At 44.1% G+C, this 20,953-nt stretch overlaps 1 protein-coding gene across 1 annotated transcript in view; it reads right to left on the bottom strand.

The window, feature by feature from the left end:
- LOC126456532 (extracellular serine/threonine protein CG31145-like) overlaps positions 1 to 20,953 on the bottom strand; it is a 312,135-nt gene that overhangs the window by 270,491 nt on the left and 20,691 nt on the right. Inside the window, exon 2 of the mRNA XM_050092282.1 lies at positions 9,684 to 10,057. Within this exon, the coding sequence (XP_049948239.1) occupies positions 9,684 to 10,057 (374 nt within the window). The remainder of the gene's footprint in view (positions 1 to 9,683; positions 10,058 to 20,953) is intronic.

The raw sequence follows: 20,953 nt of genomic DNA, 5'->3' as shown, positions 1-20,953 counted from the left end.
ACCATACCAGCACCAACAATGTGCCGACGTTCGAATTCACCTAGCCCCGACATCGTGCACTCACAACTGCATAAAACACTGTTCCGATCAGCCGGCCGCGGTGGCCGAGCGGTTCTAGGCGCTTCAGTGCGGAACCGCACGACTGCTACGGTCGCAGGTTCGAATCCTGCCTCGGGCATGGATGTGTGTGATGTCCTTAGCTTAGTTAGGTGTAAGTAGTTCTAAGTTCTAGGGGACTGACGACCTTAGATGTTAAGTCCCAAAGTACTCAGCGCCATTTGAACCATTTTGAACTGTTCCGATCACGACTTGCACTTGCAATGTATTGAGGACGATGCACAGATGCCGTTCGAGGTTAAATACAACAGCGCAAACTGCAGGCTTTATGTTCAAGCACGCATTTCCCGCTGTTTCCATATTTTTGTCGAGACGAATATTCAGGATTAATTGAGAGGAGAAAATGTGCACTTTGGTATCAGGGATGCTGGTGCGGAAACGGGCTTGTCGGAAGTTACGAAAGCAAACATGTTGTGAGGTAACTTTGCCAGAAGAATACGAGAACCTATGAATCGTTGACTGCGCGCTGTCACAAGTAGCTCTAGCCTAAGTTGCCCGAAGTCACGGGAAGGTTAGATGCGGCGTACGGCGCGAGTGTGCACAGGACACCTCAGACGTCTGTTACAGGCGGGTGAGCAGTGAACATGGCAGTCCGTAGTGGTGAGATAACCGATCATGAGCACGTATCATTATCGAAGCGCCGTGGGTGGATCAAAGCATATCGGAGATCACACTGGGATTCGTGTGTCTGAGGTCAGCAGTGTCTGAAGTGGGCATTCAGTATCACAGGGAGACAGATTACACAAGCACAAACAGCCGCACACAACGAAAATAAGTGTTTGACGAATGGACGTCTCGTCGTTTCCCGGCCAATTCCCCCCTCCCTCCCCCCTCCTCATCAGTATTGAACTCACAGACGTCACACATTAGCGTCTTGTCCGACGATATGCGTCGCGAAACTTCGGCTACGTCTGTAGTCAGGCGGAAAATCAGTATCTCGGTGGAAAGGTATCCAGTAAACTCCTTAGCGTTTCATGTGTTACAGAGAGCGTCAGTGTATTTGAACAAACAACTACGAAGTGTTAAACTGGTCTTGCCCGAGAAAATTGTGGTCCTACGTAAAATCAGTGAGTGGATCTAAGGCTCCTATCCAGTCACTCGTTGACCAATCTGGAGTGGCAGTAAAAGACAGCAAACGGAAAGCCAAAGTTTTAAATTGCTCGCTTAAGAAATCGTTTACCCAGGAGAATGGTACAAACGTACTGTCGTTTGACCATCGACCAGGCTCCCGTACGGAGGACATAGTAGTAAGCATTCCTGACGTAGAAGAGCAACTGAAAGAGTTGAAGGGAAGTAAGGCGCCAGGTCCGGATGGAAACCCAATTAGGTTTCACAAATAGTATTCCACATCACTGGCTCCTTACTTTGCTTGCATTTATTGCGAATCTCTCGCTCAGCACAGAGTAACAAGCCACTGGAAAAAAAACCACAGGTGATTCCGTATATAGGAAGGGTAAAAGAACGGATCCGCATAATTACAGACCATTAACCTAAATATCAGTTTTCTGGAGAATTCCTTAACATACTCTAGTATAATAAATTTCCTTGAGCCAGAAAATGTTGTGTCCACCAACGAGCACGGATTTAAAAAGCATAACTCATGGGGAAACGTCCCTTTTCTCACATGATATCTTGCGAACTATCGATGAAGGGCAACAGGCAGTTTCCACCTTCTCAGACTACCGAGAAGCGTTTGACACGGCGCCCCACTGCAGACTGATTACGACGGTAACAGCATACGGAATAAGTTCCCAAGTATGTGTGGCTCGGACTCTTAAGTAATAGAACCTAGGAGGTTGTCTTCGACGGCGAGTGTTCATCAGAGACGTCGGTATCGTCAGTAGTGCCTCAGGGAATTGTAATACGACCATTTTTATTTCCTGTGCACATAAATGATGTGGCCGACAGCGTAAGCAAGAGTCTGCGGCTGTTCGCCGACGATGCCGTGGTGTATGGGCGTATACAAGTTGACCTGGACAAAATTTCTGGTTGTTGTGATGAATGGCAGATCGCTCTAAATGTGGAAAAATGTAAGTTATTGCAGATGAGTAGGAAAGTCAAATCCGTAATGTTCGAATACAGCGTTAGTAGTATCCCACTTGACGCAATCACATCGGTTAAATATCTAGGCGTAACGTTGCAAAGTGACATGAAATGGAACGAGTACGTAAGGATCGTAGTGGGAAGGAGGGGAATGGTCGACTTTGTTTTATTGGGAGAAATTTAGGAAAGTGTGGTTTGTCTGCAATGGAGACCGCATATAGGACACTATGGCGAGCCAGTGTTTAGTAATGCTCGTGTGTCTGAGGTTACCACTAAGTCGGGTTGAAGGAAAACATCTAAGCAGTTCAGAGGGGGCTCTCAGATCAACATACAGAGGTGCTTCGGGACGTCAAATGGAAATATATGGAGAGAAGGCGACGTTCTTTTCATTAGAAGTGGATTTGAGGAACTGTCAAAAGCCTTCTGCGAATATAGAAATATACAGGGTGAGTCACTTAAGGGGTAACACCCCTTTTAAATCGTGAATGGTTACACACACCTAAACGCGGCTTTCGGCAAATATTAGAGTGTCGAGGGGCACGTATGTTTTTGTCTGTTTAATGTTTTTAGCGCTGGGACCAATTGATGGTTCAAATGGCTCTGAGCACTATGGGACTTAACATCTATGGTCATCAGTCCCCTAGAACTTAGAACTACTTAAACCTAACTAACCTGAGGACAGCACACAACACCCAGCCATCACGAGGCAGAGAAAATCCCTGACCCCGCCGGGACCAATTGAGATATTGAAGTAAGTACGTCTTTTTTAAATGGAAGCGTACAAGTTTTAGAAATGCATTCGATGGCTCTTGAGAAGACAATTAGAAAGAAAAATTTTTAATGTGTGTGAAATCTTATGGGACTTAACTGCTAAGGTCATCAGTCCCTAAGCTTACACACTACTTAACCTAAATTGTCCTACGGACAAACACACACTCCCATGCCCGAGGGAGCACTCGAACCTCCGCCGGGACCAGCCGCACAGTCCATGACTGCAGCGCCCCTTGACCGCTCGGCTAATTCCGCGCGGCAAGACAACTAGAGTGATATAGCGTTTGTTAATGTTGACACTGAAACCTGTCGGAACAAAATTCGAGAAATGTCTTAGAATATGAGAGCACAGTGGCCGGAAACGACATTTGCGTTGCAGACATTGCCAAGCAGAGCTCTCGTGCTACGCTCGGTCAGAATGTCAACACACTTGCCTGTTTACTTGTACGCACTACAGACCGCTCATTTCTGCTTCAAGATTCGTTGCTGGTCCCGGCGGAGGTTCGAGTCCTCCCTCGGACATGGGTGTGTGTGTTTGTCCGTAGGATAATTTAGGTTAAGTAGTGTGTGAGCTTAGGGACTGATGACTTAGCAGTTAAGTCCCATAAGATTTCACACACATTTGAACATTTTTTGATTCGTTGCGTGCAACATGTACACCAATGAAAAGAAATTGGATATACTAATTGTATATGGTGAATGCAAAGGAAATACCGCAAAAACAGTACAGCAGTATAGTCAATTTGAGATTGTCTGTAGATAGCACTCATTACTTTGTGTGAATAAAGAACTAGTTGTGCCCCATAAGAACGACGTTTCCTGAATCTGCGCTTACTAAGAGTCAACAGATCGTTTTCTTCGAGGTAATTCATAATGTTGGAATACAGTGTACGCTGCAAAATCATACAGCAGATCGACTTCAGTGACGTGGGTCAGCAGTTCAGAGGATTACTCTTATTTCCTTTCTTAAGCATTCGTGCAACATTCCAGTCTTGAGGTACTATGGATCTTCCGCGCCAACGAGATTGTGTCCAGTCAGAAAGTGGATCAGTTATGGTCTTGGATGTGTTCACATGGTCGCAATTAGCCATAATGTCCGGCTGCAGAGAATGACAGCTGCACGCTATGCGAACATTGGTACCAGGCGACCTGCATTCCTCTCTGGCATTAGGGTACACTGATGGCGCTGCTATGGTTTCGTGATTCTAGGACAATAAACCTCATACAACGCGTCGTTTTTATACGACTCCTTATCAGCTTATTGCAGCTCGCCATACGCGCATAAGAGTTTAAGACCGTTACGACATCCGACCTCGCCGGCCAGAATCACCTAGCTGACGTCAGGTGTCTTGCCTACCTGATTCTTTGTAAAGAGATCTACTCCGCGTTTGTTCCAGACCTGTAGAAGTTCCTTCTACTCTGTTGACATTGCAAAGGGTATCATCTTCGCATGAGAGTGCTGTTAGTGCTGAACCTCAACGGCGTGTTACGGATAAATACTGCAGCCACCTCTCAAGAGCTGTCAGTAGAGATAAGTAGGCTGCAGCGTCTATTTTTAGTCCACCGAAAGAGAGCAAAACCGGGAAACAGTGAAGAACAAAAGAGATCCCTCCGCCAGGATTTACGCGTCAGCGAGCCGACCTTGCCACACAGAGGCTTGTTATTCCGAAGCCGATCACGTTCCGCCAGCAAGTGCTGACTGCTGATTCTCAGGCCGGCTTCCGCTGGCCTACTGTGCCGGCGAAAACAAACGCCGCGGCAGTAATTGTTGGGGGTGGAAACACACGCACTGCCTAGGCGTGTTTTGGTATCACGGCCGCAGCGCGGGTAATCGGCTTAACGCTCCGTGGCGCGGTCTAGTCTGCGCTCCTCGTAAACAAACCATCGTGGCGCTTCAAAGCCCGTCGCTACCTAACAACCTTCCCTGTTTGTGGCACACGGCAGCTGTAATTCTTTACCCACAGTCGCATTTTGGCTACGGAAAGCTTGGTGTCCCATACAGCAGAAACCGCTGCACGTACGGGTATTGCAAGAACGTTGCCACTCACTTGTGTTTCACAGTGGCGTGTTGGTAAACAGTGGAACGGATTAATTTCAACGGCTGTCAGAAAGGTGGCGGAGAGGGCGGTGTGCATTTGTAAAAGGCGCAGATACGCTGGAAGTTTTCAGTCTTCTCGTAGCAGTACTAAAAGCTGTAGTTTTTGTTGCAGAATGATTGCAATATCAATAACGTACTAATGGAATCAGTTAGTTCATTCAATTACCTGCGTGTAATAACTTTTAGGGATATCAAACAGACCGATACCACAGGATTAGTCGAAGGTAAAGCAGGTGGCAAACTTCAGTTCTTTGGTAGAATGTTACGAGCGAAATTCAATCTACAAAAGAGATTGCTTACGAAACACTCGTGATATTCATCTTAGACAAATGTCCACTTGTGTCGGACACGAACCAAATAGTACTAACAGGGGATATTGAACGCATACAAATTAAGGTAGCACTAATATCATAGTTTTGTTCACAGCTTGGGAGAGTGTCACGAAGATAATGAAAGAATTGAAATGGCAGACGTTTTAATGTAGATGCGAACTATCCCGAGAAAGCCTACTTGCAAAGATTCATGAGCCAGATTTAAGTGACAAACTTACAAATATACTGCAACCGCTACTTATCGCTCCATTAGGAACTGTGAGAACAGGAATAGACTAATAGACGAATTACAGCATACCCAGAGGCGTTTAAGCAACTATTCTTCACGCGCTCCATACGTGAGAGAAACACTTCAATATCGTTTTCAGAGTATTCCTGTAGATAAAAAGTTAACAATCTGGGCCATTCAGCCATACATACGCACCTAAGCAAAAGTGTCTCCTTGGAAAACAACAACCATAATGCAGATCGACCTTGCCCCATTCTTAATACAGTTAGAAAAAAAGGAATATCTCGTAAACGTACTGCAATACCAAGAATACAAATTTCTAAGCAATGACGTGGATAGTCTATGACATCGTGTTAATAGGTAATTGTGAACGTTAGCCCCGCGTCGCCTAGGCACCTGAAAATCAGGAAGTTGGAGTTCGTCAATTTGACCTTTGTAAGCTGTAACGAAATGTTCAGTTGCCATGGAAAGTATTGTGACGTACTAGTGCAAGAATCAATGAATGGAGTCAAACATTTTGGCACTGAAAGTATACTTGTTTGTAGGGTTTTCGTAATCAACAGTAGAACTTATAAAAAATGGAGTCAGTCGGTTTGGCCTCTGCCTTTGTTGGAAGCTTAAATATAACCAAAAGAAGAAAACAAGCACAGATCTGTTTGGGAAAAAACGTCGAAGTCTTTGCAAAAGCAGACACTGCAGTCATAAAACTCCCCAGTCGCCCTCTTCTAAGAACAGTTTAAAACCCTGAGACTTTGTCTTCACTCAAGTAGCATGACGACCTTTTAAATTTGCACATCTAAACATTTAAAAACGTGAAAAATTGATATGCGAATTTCGCCAAAAACTGAATCTAATTTCGTGAAAAATTGATACGAATTTTACTAAAAACAGTTGCTATATTTTCACGTCCCTATAGAAAATTAAAGTTCAGGTGGTCACAGAGGTCCAGCGTGGACTGTTAATTATCGTATGGAAGCAAAACTTGGTATATATTCAAACGCGTTAATGCGGAACCAGTTTACGCTGGAATGACATTAGTTCCAGTTCTGGCCATCAGGTGAAAAACCTGGCGCTGTGAATGCAAGAAAGACGTATAGAAATGTTTGCATACGTAAAACGCTACAAACGGGACGTGGACAGAAAAGATCAAACAAGTGAGAGAAGCATAATGTTGATTTTATTATTAACTGCCTCTTGCACAATTTGATCAGCAGGAGCACTAGAGGCTGTAGTGCAGAAGCTTTCCTCTGGCGTACCACAAGGCGTGCATTAGGGAGATTGCCACCCTGTCCAGCCTTTCGGACAAAGAAAGAGTGTAACAGAAAAATGCATTTTACTTTTCTGATAGTAGATTGAAACTATACGCAAATTTACGAATCATTTGATCCATGCAAAGGTCGTTCCGATTAATATATGATGAATTTAATCGTAGGTTAAACCATATCGAAATAATTTTACACGGCCGTCAGATACCACCGTAGGCTTGAATGAGATATTCACCATCTGAGCTACCCAAGCACTACTCAAGCCCCGTCCTCACAGCTTTACTTCCGCCAGTACCTAGTCTCCTACTTTCCAAACTTCACAGATGCTCTCCTGCGAATCTTGCAGAACTAGTACTCCTGGAAGAAAGGATATTGCGGAGACATGGCTTAGCCACCGCTTGGGGGATGTTTCCAGAATGAGACTTTCATTCTACATAGGAGTGTGCGCTGATATGAAACTTCCTGGCAGATTAAAATTGTGTGCCGGACCGAGACTCGAACTCGGGACCTTTGCCTTTCGCGCGCAAGTGCTCTTGCAAGGAGTTCGCCTTCGATCTTGACGGTGCGAACCTTTGTGATCACTGTGGATCCTCATTTTTCATTCGGTGTTCCTGGTGCAAGTTAATGTTTTTTTTTGAACATTTCTGAAAAGTTAACGATGCCCATTTTGTGAAGCGTAATACATAGCTCCCACACAAGTTTGATCTCTGCACCTCCCGGTGACTGATTTTCTATCGCCCTCTTGATGCGCATGGTTGAGTTATTAGCAGCCAATATTTTTCCTGTGATAACTGCTAACACATAATGAGTCTCACTAAAGACTGAGCTTTCGACCTCGCACTCAAGGGCTTCCCTGTTAAAGGTCCACGTATCCTTCGTGAGATTTTTTTTGTTTTTTTGTTTTTTTTTTTTTTCATCAGTCTTCTGACTGGTTTGATGCGGCCCGCCAAGAATTCCCATCCTGTGCCAACCTCTTCATCCCAGAGTAGCACTTGCAACCTACGTCCTCTATTATTTGCTTTATGTATTCCAGTATTTGTCTTCCTCTACAGTTTCTGCCCTCTTCAGCTCCCTCTAATACCATGGAAGTCATTCCCACATGTCTTAACAGATGTCCTATCATTCTGTCCCTTCTCCCTATCAGTGTTTTCCACATTTTCCTTTCCTCTCCGAATCTGCACAGAACCTCCTCATTCCTTACCTTAACAGTCCACCCAATTTTCAACATTCGTCTGTAGCACCACATCTCAGATGCTTCGATTCTCTTCTGTTCCGGTTTTCCCACAGTCCATGTTTCACTACCATACAATGCTGTACTCTGAGAAATTTCTTCCTCAAATTAAGGCCGATATTTGATATTAGTAGACTTCTCTTGGCCAGGAATGTCATTTTGTCATTGCTAGTCTGCTGTTGATGTCATCTCTCCGTCCGTCACTGCTTAGCAGAATGCCTTAACTTCATCTACTTCGTGATCATCAGTCCTGAGGTTAAGTTTCTCGCTTTTCTTCGATTTACTCTCAATCCATACTCTGTACCCATTAGACTGTTCATTCCGTTCAGCAGATCATGTATTTCTTCTTCACTTGCACTCAGGATAGCAATGTCATCAGCGAATCGTATCACTGGTATCCTTTCACCTTGAATTTTAATTCCACTCCTGAACCTTTCTTTTATTTCCATCATATCTTCTTCGATGTACAGATTGAACAATAGGGGCGAAAGACTACATCCCTCGCTTACACCCTTTTTAATACGAGCACTTCGTTCTTGGTCGTCCACTCTTTATTATTCCCTCTTGGCTGTTGTACACATTGTATACGACCCTTCTCTCCCTATAGCTTACCCCTATTTTTCTCAGAATTTCGAACATATTGCATCATTCTACATTGTCGAACGCTTTTTCAAGGTCGACAAGTCCTATGAACGTGAATTGATTTTTCTTTAGTCTTGCTTCCATTATTAACCGCAACGTCAGAATTGCCTCTCTCGTGCCTTTACTTTTCCTAAAGCCGAACTATCGTCACCTAGCACATCCTCAATTTTCCTTTCAATTCTTCTGTATATTATTCTCGTAATCAGCTTGGGTGCATGAGCTGTTAAGCTGAATGTGCGGTAATTCTCGCACTTGTCAGCTCTTGCCGTCTTCGGAACTGTGTGGATGATGCTTTTCCGAAAGTCAGACGATATGTCACCAGACTCTTACGTTCTACACACCAACGTGAATAGTCGATTTGTTGCCACTTCCCCCAATGATTTTAGAAATTCTGACGGAATGTTCTCTTTCCCTTCTGCCTTACTTGATCTTAAGTCCTCAAAAGCTCTTTTAAATTCTGATTCTAATATTGGATTCCCTATCTCTTCTAAATCGACTCCTGTTTCTTCTCCTATCACATCAGACAAATCTTCCTTCTCATAGAGGGTTTCAGCGTATTCTTTCCACCTATCCGCTCTCTCCTTTGCATTTAACAGTGGAATTCCCGTTGCATTCTTAATGTTATCACCCTTGCTTTGAATGTCACCGAGGCCGGCCGGAGTGGCCGTGCGGTTCTAGGCGCTACAGTCTGGGATCGAGCGACCGCTACGGTCGCAGGTTCGAATCCCGCCTCGGGCATCGATGTGTGTGATGTCCTTAGGTTAGTTAGGTTTAATTAGTTCTAAGTCCTAGGCGACTGATGACCTCCGAAGATAAGTCGCATAGTGCTCAGAGCCATTTTAATGTTACCGAAGGTTGTTTAGACTTTCCTGTATGCTGAATTTGTCCTTCCGACAATCATTTCTTTTTCTATGTCTTCACATTTTTCCTACACCTATGACTATAAAATGCCTACTTGCTGCGGCTTCGCGCCGGACACCGGATCAGCGTCACAGGCATCTAGCACGGCAGGCAGTACCAGGGACAGAGGGACTCCGGCAGAGGCAATGGCATAATGCAGAGGTGGCAGACAGCATAGCCCGCCGTGCCGGGCGGCGGCTTTGATCAGAGGCGCGCCGCGGAACGCGGGCGTTGGTGGCAGGCGCCGCGGCGCTGTGGTCCGACACAGGGCGGACGTAGCAAGTCTCCAGCTGCCAAACACACTCACTACGAGCGCACACAGCCCGCGGCCGTGCTCTTTCTGCAGAAGCCAGAGACGAACTGCTGCATGCCAAAGCGCATCCTCTATGACAGTATCGATCTGCTTCGCAGCAGCAAGTGTCCGGAGGGCTGTAAACAGCACAGACAGTGAATTCAGTCGTCACTTTGCCGGTATCTCGCCTTTCTTTCATTCATTTATCTGCATCTACCTTTACAAGGCTATTCTGGAGCTCACACTTGAATTTTTTGAAAGGTATAACCGCCATTTGACTGTGTAACAGTTTTTATTCCCCAATCCGCACTCATGCTCATAAATTAAGGATAACTGCAGAATGTTGTGCCACACAACGTGGCACTACGCAAAACTGGTGCTAATAGCATAGGCACATAGGGAACACACACGACACAGATCTGCAAGTCCACGGTATTGATGATAATCTGAGAAAACCGTCCCGAAACACACGTGCTACAAAACGCCACTGTTTCCTGCTCATGTACCCCGACATCAATATGGGACATGATCACAATGCACACGTACACAGGCCGCACAACGGGTTGGCATACTCTGGATCAGGTGATCGAGCAGCTTCTGGCGTATAGCCTCCCATTCTTCCACCAGTGCCTCTCGGTGCTCCTGAAGTGTCGTAGGGGTTTGAAGACGTACAGCGATACGTCGTCCGAGAGCTTCCCAGACGTGCTCGAGTGGGGTTTAGGTCTCGAGAACAGGCAGGCCACTCCTGATATCTTCTGTTTCAAGGTACTCCTCCACGATGGCAGCTCGGTGAGGCCGTGCGTTATCATCCATCGGGAGGAAGGTGGGACCCACTGCATCCCTGAAAAGGCGGACATACTGGTGCAAAATGACTTCCCGATACACCTGATCTGTTACAGTTCCTCTGTCAAAGACATGCAGGGGTGTACGTGCACCAATCATAATCCCAACCCGCACCATCAAACCACGACCTCCATACAGGTCCCTTTCAAGGATATTAAGGGGTTGGTATCAGGTTCCTGGTTCACGCCAGATGAAAACCCGGCGAGAATCACTGTTCAGACTATACATGGATTCGTCCGTGAACATAACCTGGGACCACTGTTCCAATGACCATGTATTGTGTTCTTGACACCAGGCTTTACGGGCTCTCCTGTGACCAGGAGTCAGTGGAATGCACCTTGCAGGTCTCCGGGTGAATAAACCATGTCTGTTCATCAGTCGTCTGTAGGCTGTGTGGCTGGAGACAACTGTTCCAGTGGCTGCAGTAAGGTCCCATTCAAGGCTACCTGCAGTACTCCGTGGCCGTCTGCGGGCATCTTTACCTGCTCACTGTGTGCTCAGAAATGAAAAGAGCGACAGGCATTCTAGAAACACTGCCCATCACGTTCGTTTCATCGGATTTGCACTGTAGTTTCCATTTCGCGCCCTTCGGTCATTACTTTCAGAACAGCCCTCGTACAACCACTTTCAGACTATTTCTCAACAGAACATGAGAAAAATAAACAACAAAGTCCCTCGGTACGAGCTCTGATTTTTCTTATTTTATAGACAATGTCGTTTATTTGTGTGTACGTGGGAAGCACATTTCACAGTAGAAATTTGGTGATCGAAAAAACGTAGTCTTTGGTTTACCTTCACCACAATATCTTCTTTGTAATGGTTCCAATTTAAGTTGTTCGTAATTGTAATAGCTGGGTATTTAGCTGATTCCGAAACGTTTAAATTTGTGCGAGTTATCGCATCCTTTTTAGTATTCGTGCGGAGGAACTCACACTTATTATCCTTTAGGGTCAACTGCCACTTTGCGAATCATACAATACCTTGTCTAAATCATGTTGCAATTGGTTTTGATCTTCTGATGACGGTAAATGACAGCATCATCCGCAAATAATCTAAGATGCCTGCTCAATTTGTCTCCTAAATCGTTTATGTAGATTTAGAACAGCAAAGGGTGTATAAAACTTGCTTGGGGAACCCCAGATATCAGTTCAGTTTCGCTATGTGACTGCTCCTCGTTTGCTAGGAATTGTGGCCTTTATGATAACTGAGATGATTCTCCAAAGGGACGCAATTCGATTAGAAGTCGCTTGCGAGGAACGGTGTCAAAAGCCTTCTGGAAATCTCTTGAGGTCACCTGTCGACAGAACTCATTACTGCGTGTGAATGAACAGCCATTTGTGTTTCACATGGACATTTCGGAATCCGAGCTCATATTGATCGTTTGCTTTGGGGGATTTCTCCACGTTAAAAGACGGTTTATGTTCAAATTATAACTGTAAATCGATGTCAGTGATGTGGGTCAGTAATTCATCGGATTACTTTTGTTTCTCGTCTTGCTTATTGATATGGCCTCTGCAACTTTCCAGTCGTTTGGCACGGATCTGTCGTCGAGCGAGCGATTGTATGCGAGGAGCTGAAAGGAACCTAACTGGTGTGCGATCAGAACCTGAAGACTTGCCTTCGCTACACCGAGGGTTCTTAAATTACTCATTTTTAATGTTGGTCCATCTGAGATGGAATTTTTCTTTCAGTGTTTATTTATTTGTATATTTTATTTACATTATCGGAGTTATGAAAATTTTATATGTGTTTCTATTAATACACATGTACGTTTTGTAACTTAAGTATCACTCCTAGATAAATTAATATCAATATAAAATGAAGGTAACACGAGATGGAGACAATTGAAGGCTAATGTTGCTTGGACGAGAGGTGCAATGGTGTTTTAACTGGTTGGCGCTGGGTTCCACTAGAAGCTCAAAATGTTAAAGGTGAAGGACACTAAGAATTAATTATCGGTGTGGAAAGTGGTGTAAAAAAATAAGTTGATACACTTTCATCCTGAAATTTAGTTCTCACCTCTTAACCTTTACTTTATTTTCTTCATTGCATTTTCGATCGAAGAAGCTGGTATCTGTCATCACTATATGGAAGCAGTTTGCAGTCCTGTTGGTAGAAAAACTTTCATTGCTGTTACTTGACCAGCAAGCGGATGAGAGGAGGAGACTTTCCGTTCCTGATTACAACATTGTGCGCCTTACTCCAGGTTTTGAAACTTTTAAGGGCTTTCGCTTGTTATCTGGAAACTGTGTGTGACAAAACCTCTCGCTATCTATGCCAAAGCCAATACTTTTAAATTACGATTACAGTGTAGCCCTTGTGTTCTTAGCTACCCTTCTTCGGAACACGTACATAACCATGTAAATTACTTTCGAGGTGTACGTCACCAATTTCTGTAAAGGGCATTTATCTGTAAATTTAATGCAAACAATGATTATCAGTAATCAGAATGGCTTTATAATGAAACAATCACATACGATCCCTAACTGTTGCGCATCGAACAAACGCATCTACTGCAGACTGCGTTATCGAGTTTTATTTTAGGTTGCTTCTGTAAATTAAACTTATGCTATCCTCTTCAAAATGCAGCTCACGGTCGAAGCAATATTGCACGGCGTGGCAATGCAAATTTAACCAGATTTACTTTTAACTGAACAGTGAGGATTAGTTTTAGTGAAATATTTGTAAATGAATAAAAGGGATATACCGAAATTAAAGTCCTTTTAATGACATAGAGCTGACTCGAGCTAACGTGATCTTTCCTTAGCATTTTCATACCATAAAAATTACTTTCTCGTACCCTTCCTTCAAATCTGGCCCTCCATCATCGACTGATTTGATGCTGACCGCGCCGCGCAGTATTAGCCGGGCGGCCTTTGGCACTGCAGTCATGGACTGTGCGGCTGGTCCCGGCGGATGTTCGAGCCCTCCCTCGGGCATGGGTGTGTGTGTTTGTCTTATGATAAATTAGGTTAAGTGGTGTGTAAGCTTTGGGACTGATGACCTTAGCAGTTAAGTCCCATAAGATTTCACACAGAGTTGAGTTGAGAGAGTTGATGCTGACCGCCATGACTTCCTCTAATGTTACGTCAATGGTCCTATTTCCACACAGCGCTTGGGAGAACGTCGAGATCTCCATATACATCCATACTCTGCAAACAACTGTAAAGTGCATGGCAGAGGGTACTTTCCATTATATCACGTTTTAAGATTTCTTGCCGTTCCTTACCATCTTGTGTTGAGTACGGCAATAATGGCTGCTTAAATGGGTCTGAGCGCACTGTAATTAGTTTAATTTGTCTTGGCGACCGACGTAAAGGAACGTATATTACCAGACTCTTCTTTAATATTGGTTCTTGAAATTTTGAAAATAAGCTTTCGCGGGATAATTGACGACTATTACCAAATGTCTGCCAGTTCAGGTCTCTCGGCATCCCGGGGACACTCTCCCATGTATAAGGAAAACTTGTTACGATTTGTGGTGGCTTTCTTCGTATACGTGGAATATATGCTCTGTTAGTGTTATCTGATATGAGTTCCACAAAAGTGAGCAATATACTATGATAGGTCGCACGGCGTTTGTAGTGTTCGGAAGCAACAGAAACATAGTTTTTGGAAGCAACAGAAAAAAAAGCCACAATGAATATTTGAGTCAATCATGGAGGCGTTCTTAGATAACCTAGTGGTTAGAGTATTAGTGGTTATTACACTGAATCTTACCAATCTGAGTGTGACGAAGGGACCAGTGTTTTTGTGAATGGCCACATAACAGAAGTGTGAATGAGCTTAAGAGTTAAAAGTTGTATGAGGACTGTGAAACACCAAGCACTGGAAGAATTCGTACACTAAAAGCTACTTGTGGCTGTTTCACAAAAGTTTTCATGAAGTTGGTAAACCGCAGTCACGTCCAGTTTTAGGTAGAGTGAAATCATTGCACTATTACAGCGATTCTCAACTTTCTTAACTGGCTTCATGAACTATGGGACTTAACATCTGAGGTCATCAGTACCGCAGAACTTGGAACTAATTAAACCTAAGTAACCTAAGGACATCACACACATCCATGCCCGAGGCAGGATTCGAAACGCGACCGTAGCGGTTCCAGACTGCAGCGCCTAAAACCGCTCGGTCGCTTCTTAACTCCGCGACCGCCAGGTTATAAATACGCTATATGATCAAAAGCATCCGGACACCTCGCTGAAAATGACTTACAAGTTCTTGGAGCCCTCCATCGGTAATGCTGGAATTCAATATGGTGCTGGTCCACCCTTAGCCTTGATGACAGCTTCCACTCTCGCAGGCGTACGTTCAATCAGGTGCTGGAAGGTTTCTTGGGGAATGGCAGCCCATTCTTCACAGAGTGCTGATCTGAGGAGAGGTATCTATGTCGGTTGGTGAGGCCTGGCACGAAGTAGGCGTTCCAAAACATCCATAAGGTGTCCTATAGGATTCAGATCAGGATTCTGTGCAGGCCAGTCCATTACAGGGATCTTATTGTCGTGTAACCAGTCCGCCACGGGTCGTGCATTATGAACAGGTGCTCGATCGTGCTGAAAGATGGAATCGCCATCCCCGAATTGCTCTTCAACAGTGGGAAGCAAGAAGGTGCTAAAAACATCAATGTAGGCCTGTGCTGCGATAGTGGCACGCAAAACAACAAGGAGTGCAAGCCTCCTACATGAAAAACACGACCACACCTTACACCACCGCCTCCGAATTTTACTGTTGGCACTACACACGCTGGCAGATGACGCTTACCGGGCATTCGCCATACCAACACCCGGCCATCGTATCGCCACACTGTGTACCGTGATTCGTCACTCCACACAACGTTTTTCCACTGTTCAATCGTGCAATGTTTAAGCTCCTTACACCAAGCGAGGCGTCGTTTGGCATTTACCGGCGTGATGTGTGGCTTATGAGCAGTCGCTCGACTATGAAATCCAAGTTTTCTCATCTCCCGCCTAACTGCCTTTGTACTTGCAGTGGATTCTGGTTGGATGTCTTCAATTACACAGTACGACCCTCGTCAAATGTTGGCGGTCTCTGTCACTCAACAGATGAAGTCAGCCTGTACGATTTTGTGCTGTACGTGTCCCTTCACGTTTCCAGTTCACTATCATATCGGAAACAGTGGACCTAGAGATGATTAGGAGTGTGGAAATCTCGCGTACAGGCGTATGTCACAAGTGACACTCAATCACCTCAACACGTTCGATGGTCGTGAGTTCCGCAGAGCACCCCATTCTGCTCTCTCTCGATGTCTAATGACTACTGAGGTCGCTAAAATGGAGTACCTGGCAGAGGGTGGGAGCACAATGCACCTAATATGAAAAACGTATGTTTTTGTGGGTGTCCGGATACTTCTTATCACATAGTGTATAACTGACATTAATATTTTCGCTACCCCCGCCTAAAGTAACTATAACGGTAAGCCCTACTATTACTAACCGAATTTTGACTGTAATTACTAATGTAAAATCATTTAATAGCGTATACTCACATTGCGCAAATTTTATGCATTAAGAAAACGCCCTGAAAATATTAATCTCTTTCGTCACATCTTACCCCTGTGAAAAGGGTTTTTCGTCTGTGCTGCGCTGAAAACTAAATTCAAGACTCGTCTTTAATCACCCGAAAATAATCTGCTTTTTTGTATTTCTAACGTAGACCCACATATGGAGCAACTTTTAAATGAACACCATCACATTAATTTATGTTCTTTACATGTTTATTTACTGTAAGTAAAATTTTTACGATAAATAATTTTTTTCTCATGGAATGATTTCCTTGCTTTTCGGCTATTTCGCGATCCCCCCCCCCTCTCCACGCCCCCCTCCCTTATTATCACGCAACACATTTGGGGGGGGGGGGGGGGTTACGACCTGCAGTTTGAGAAACGATGCTCTACAGAAAGAGAGGTAATTTGTACAAAAAAAAAAAAAAAGTCTGAGGGGTCTGGAGAATATCCAGGCTTGAATCCCAGTTTGGCACCAATTTCTTCTTGTGACGATACATTCTGTAGATTACAATTTTATGTAAGAATTTGACGTATCATTTCATTTCATTGTGTATCATTTATTTAACCTAATAATAGCATTTATTTAATTTTAATTCATTTGGGATTACAAGTTGTTATGCGTTCCAAGAATAATTGCTGTTGTAGTCCTGATTCCGCTTCCATTAAGATGAACAGCAAACTACCGCAGACCCGCAACTTCAGTCTGCAGCGTCATTTCGCTAGTTTCCCTTAGTTTTTTTTTTCTTCACTCGAATCACTCTGTCACAAAGGCAATATTTATGAACCAAGTCAGTTTTTTCTAGCAATAGTCTTGAAAGTAATCCGCATTTCCGACATCTGCAGCACGTGGCAGGCGCTACGATAGGGCGATCTGCATTATGTGCTACACGTATATCCCTCGGGTCCACCATCCATTGTCACTCCAGAGGTTTGGGCCCCCAGCTACTGCCTAACAATCCTGCTCGACCTGAGCGGACATGTGGATCGTTGCCCAATGCTCAGCGCAAGTGTTTGTACACTGCGTAGCCCTTAACGTTCTGGTGACTTTAGACTAGGATGTGATACTGCATATATGATAACAGTTATCTATCAGTTCAAATCCTATGGCCAAAAAGGCTTCAAAATTACACGACGTTTTTCTGTAAGACATTCTGTGTGATACATTTGTAGCGTCTTAGCTTTTAGAAATTTGGCCGGCAGAAGTGGCCGTGCGGTTAAAGGCGCTGCAGTCTGGAACCGCAAGACCGCTACGGTCGCAGGTTCGAATCCTGCCTCGGGCATGGATGTTTGTGATGTCTTTAGGTTAGTTAGGTTTAACTAGTTCTAAGTTCTAGGGGACTAATGACCTCCGCAGTTGAGTCCCATAGTACTCAGAGCCATTTGAACCATTTTTTTAGAAATTTCATTATCTACGTGACTGCTCTGCAATTCATACTTAAGCGTGTGGCAGACAGTACAGAGAACCACTGCGATACTATTTCTCCACCAGTACACTCTCAAAGTGCACGTGAGGGAAATTAACTTCTTAATCTTTGTGTTCCCTTATTTTATCACGATTATCAGTTATCCCCATGCAGGTGGGAGTCAGCAAAATACTTCGGCAACAGAGAAAGTTGATGATTGAAAATACGTGAAAAGATCTCGCTGCAACGATAAACGCCTTTACTTTAGAAATTGCCACCCTAATCGCTTATCATATCAGCGACATTCGCTCCTATTCTGTATCAATACAAAACAACTGTTCGGCTTTGAACTTTTTCGCTTTCTTCCTTCAGTCTAATTATACCTTACGACGCAATAATACTCCAGAAGAGGACGCACAAGCGTGGTTTAGGCAGTCTCTTTAGTATATTTGTTGCATCTTCTGTTCTATCAATGAAACACAGTCTTTGGCTCGCCTTTCCCACATTTACTATGTGATGTGTCTAATTGAAGTTATTCGTAATTGCATTCCCTAGGTATTTAGTTGACAATGTGATTTATCATATAATCGAAATTTTTGATAGTCATGTGGAACGTTCAATAGCAGAAATGTGATTGCTTTTCGTACATTTCAAGTCTTTGAGAACTACAATCGTCATCTTGGGAAGTCATACTTCAGTGGAAATATGCCATTTGTACTCAGGACAAGGAATCAACGGAAAATAAATGAGCAAGAATCTGCATGTGTCTGGGTCAAAGGATCTGGAAATGCTTATAAAATAAAATTTGTAGCTGTAATTATATATTATTATAAATAAAGTGTGCCTTACGTTTTCCTATAGTTACAAAAAAAATTTAATAAAAACTGATCGCTGGCGTCAGCCGAGAACCGCCAAACGTACATCTAGAACCATTGGCTCAAGGATGCAACAGCACGTTTTGCGCGCGACGTAGTTTCGCGATAGTTGTGTAACGCTCAGCGAAACTCAAACCTTTTATTGTAGTTTATAATACTTTAATATTCAGTATTACATACTTTCATTCGGAAAGCATGGTGAAGTGTAGCTCATGGTAAGGGAACCGAATGAAGACGTAAATGTAAATTACGCCTTTAAAGTGGAGTTATAAAACGATTGTAGTCTCATTTCTGTGTCAGTACTGAGTATATGCACGTTTTTGTAAAATACTTGCTTTATAAAAAGAAGCAAACAGTCCAGATCGCAAATGGTTTCTATTTTTGTGGGACGGTAACCGGTTTCTCTCATACATGCACCAGCATCAGACCTGTAACGTCTCCATTGGTGACGCATGAGGACAATGCACGCAGCCGTTGTAAGTGCAAAAAGTGTCTATCGTCAACTGCTTTCTGTTACACTACCGTATAAGATCGTTGAAGTTCCAGTCACGAGTTTAAAAATTGTTGGACCTAATGTAACTGTCGTACAACGATTACGAAGTCAGGTACCACACTAAGCACACTAAAATGAGCAAATAGAGACAAATACGGCAAAAGCGCAGCTGAACTCTCCACCTTGAGCCTTCTAACCCAAAACTCTATCCAGTCCCAACACCAACACAGTTGCACAGCTCTGAATAATGATAATTCTCGTACATGTGACTGCAGTGTCTTCAGACAGCTATTCTTTCATGTACATATGCTAACAAAAAGAAGCATAGGATAGCATTTATTGCATATAATTTAGTATTTATAGTACAGATGAGTTATAATATTCTACCTCTGTAGCAGAGCCTGTTTGCCATGCAGAGGAGTGGGATTCAGTTCCCGAGACTGCGGCGGATGTTTCCCTGGTGAGAAATGTGGAATGGGGTGTACCGATCCACTCGACCCCAATAAGAAGCGACTGGTGCACATTTTTTTCTGTTTTCGAGTCACCAGTCTTCTGACCGGTTTCATGCGGCCCACTAAGTATACCTCTCCTGTCCCGAACTTTTCATCTCAGAGCAGCGCTTACAATCTACGTTCTCAGTTATTTGCTAGCTGTATCCCAATCTCTGTGTTCCTCTACACTTTTCACCCTCTACAGCTCCCTCTATTCCCATGGAAGATATTCCCTGAGCTCTTAACAGATGTCCTATCATCCTGTCCCTTCTTCTTGTCAATGTTTTACATACATTCTTTTCTCTCCGATTCTGCAGAGAACTTTCCCATTCCTTACCTTACCAGCACTCCTGATTTTAAACTTTCGTCTGTAGCACCGCATCTAAAATGCTTTGATTGTCTTCCGGTCCGGTTTCCCCACAGTCCATGTTTCACTAACCCACAGTGTTGAGCTCCAAATGCACAGCCGCGCGGGGTAGCCGCACGGTCTCAGGCGCCTTGTCACGGCCCGTCGGCTTCCCCCGACGAAGGTTCGAGTCCTCCCTCGGGCATGGCTGTGTGTGTGTGTGTGTGTGTGTGTGTGTGTGTGTGTGTGTGTGTGTGTGTTTGTGTGTATGTATGTATGTGTGTGTGTGTTGTCCTTAGCGTAAATCAGTTTAAGTTATGTTAAGTAGTGCGTAAGCTTATGGACCGATGACCTCAGCAGTTTGGTCCCATAAGACTTTACCACAAATTTCCAAACGCACATTCTTCGAAATTTTTTCCTCAAACTAATGCCTGTGTTTGGTACTAGCAGACTTCTCTTGGTCAAGAATGCCATTTTTGCCTGTGCTAGTCTGCTTTTTATGTCGTCCTTGTTCCGTCCTTCATGAGTATTTTGCTGCCTAGGTAGCACAATTCCTTAACTTCGTCTACTTCGTGCTCCCCAGTTCCGATGTTAAGTTTCTCGCTGTTCTCATTTGTGCTGCTTCTCATTTATTTGATCTTTCTCCGGTTTACTCTTAATCCATATTCTGTACTTCTTACACTGTTCATTCTATTTAACAAAGCCTGTAATTGAAACTTCCTGGCAGATTAAAACTGTGTGCCCGACCGAGACTCGAACTCGGGACCTTTGCCTTTCGCGGGCAAGTGGTAGAGCAGAGCTTTAATTCCGCCAGTAAGCTGTGCGGACGGGGCGTGAGTCGTGCTTGGGTAGCTCAGTTTGTGGAGCACTTGCCCGTGAAAGGCAAAGATCCCGAGTTCGAGTCTCTGTCGGGCACACAGTTTTAATCTGCCAGGAAGTTTCATATCAGCGCACACTCCGCTGCAGAGTGAAAATCTCATTCTGGAAACATCCCCCAGGCTGTGGCTAAGCCATGTCTCCGCTATATCCTTTCTTTCAGGAGTGCTAGTTCTGCAGGGTTC

The sequence above is a fragment of the Schistocerca serialis genome, chromosome 2, assembly GCF_023864345.2.
Source record: "Schistocerca serialis cubense isolate TAMUIC-IGC-003099 chromosome 2, iqSchSeri2.2, whole genome shotgun sequence".
Taxonomy (NCBI): domain Eukaryota; kingdom Metazoa; phylum Arthropoda; class Insecta; order Orthoptera; family Acrididae; genus Schistocerca; species Schistocerca serialis.
Note: the sequence above shows the minus strand (reverse complement) of the source record. Positions and strands in the feature narration are given on the sequence as shown.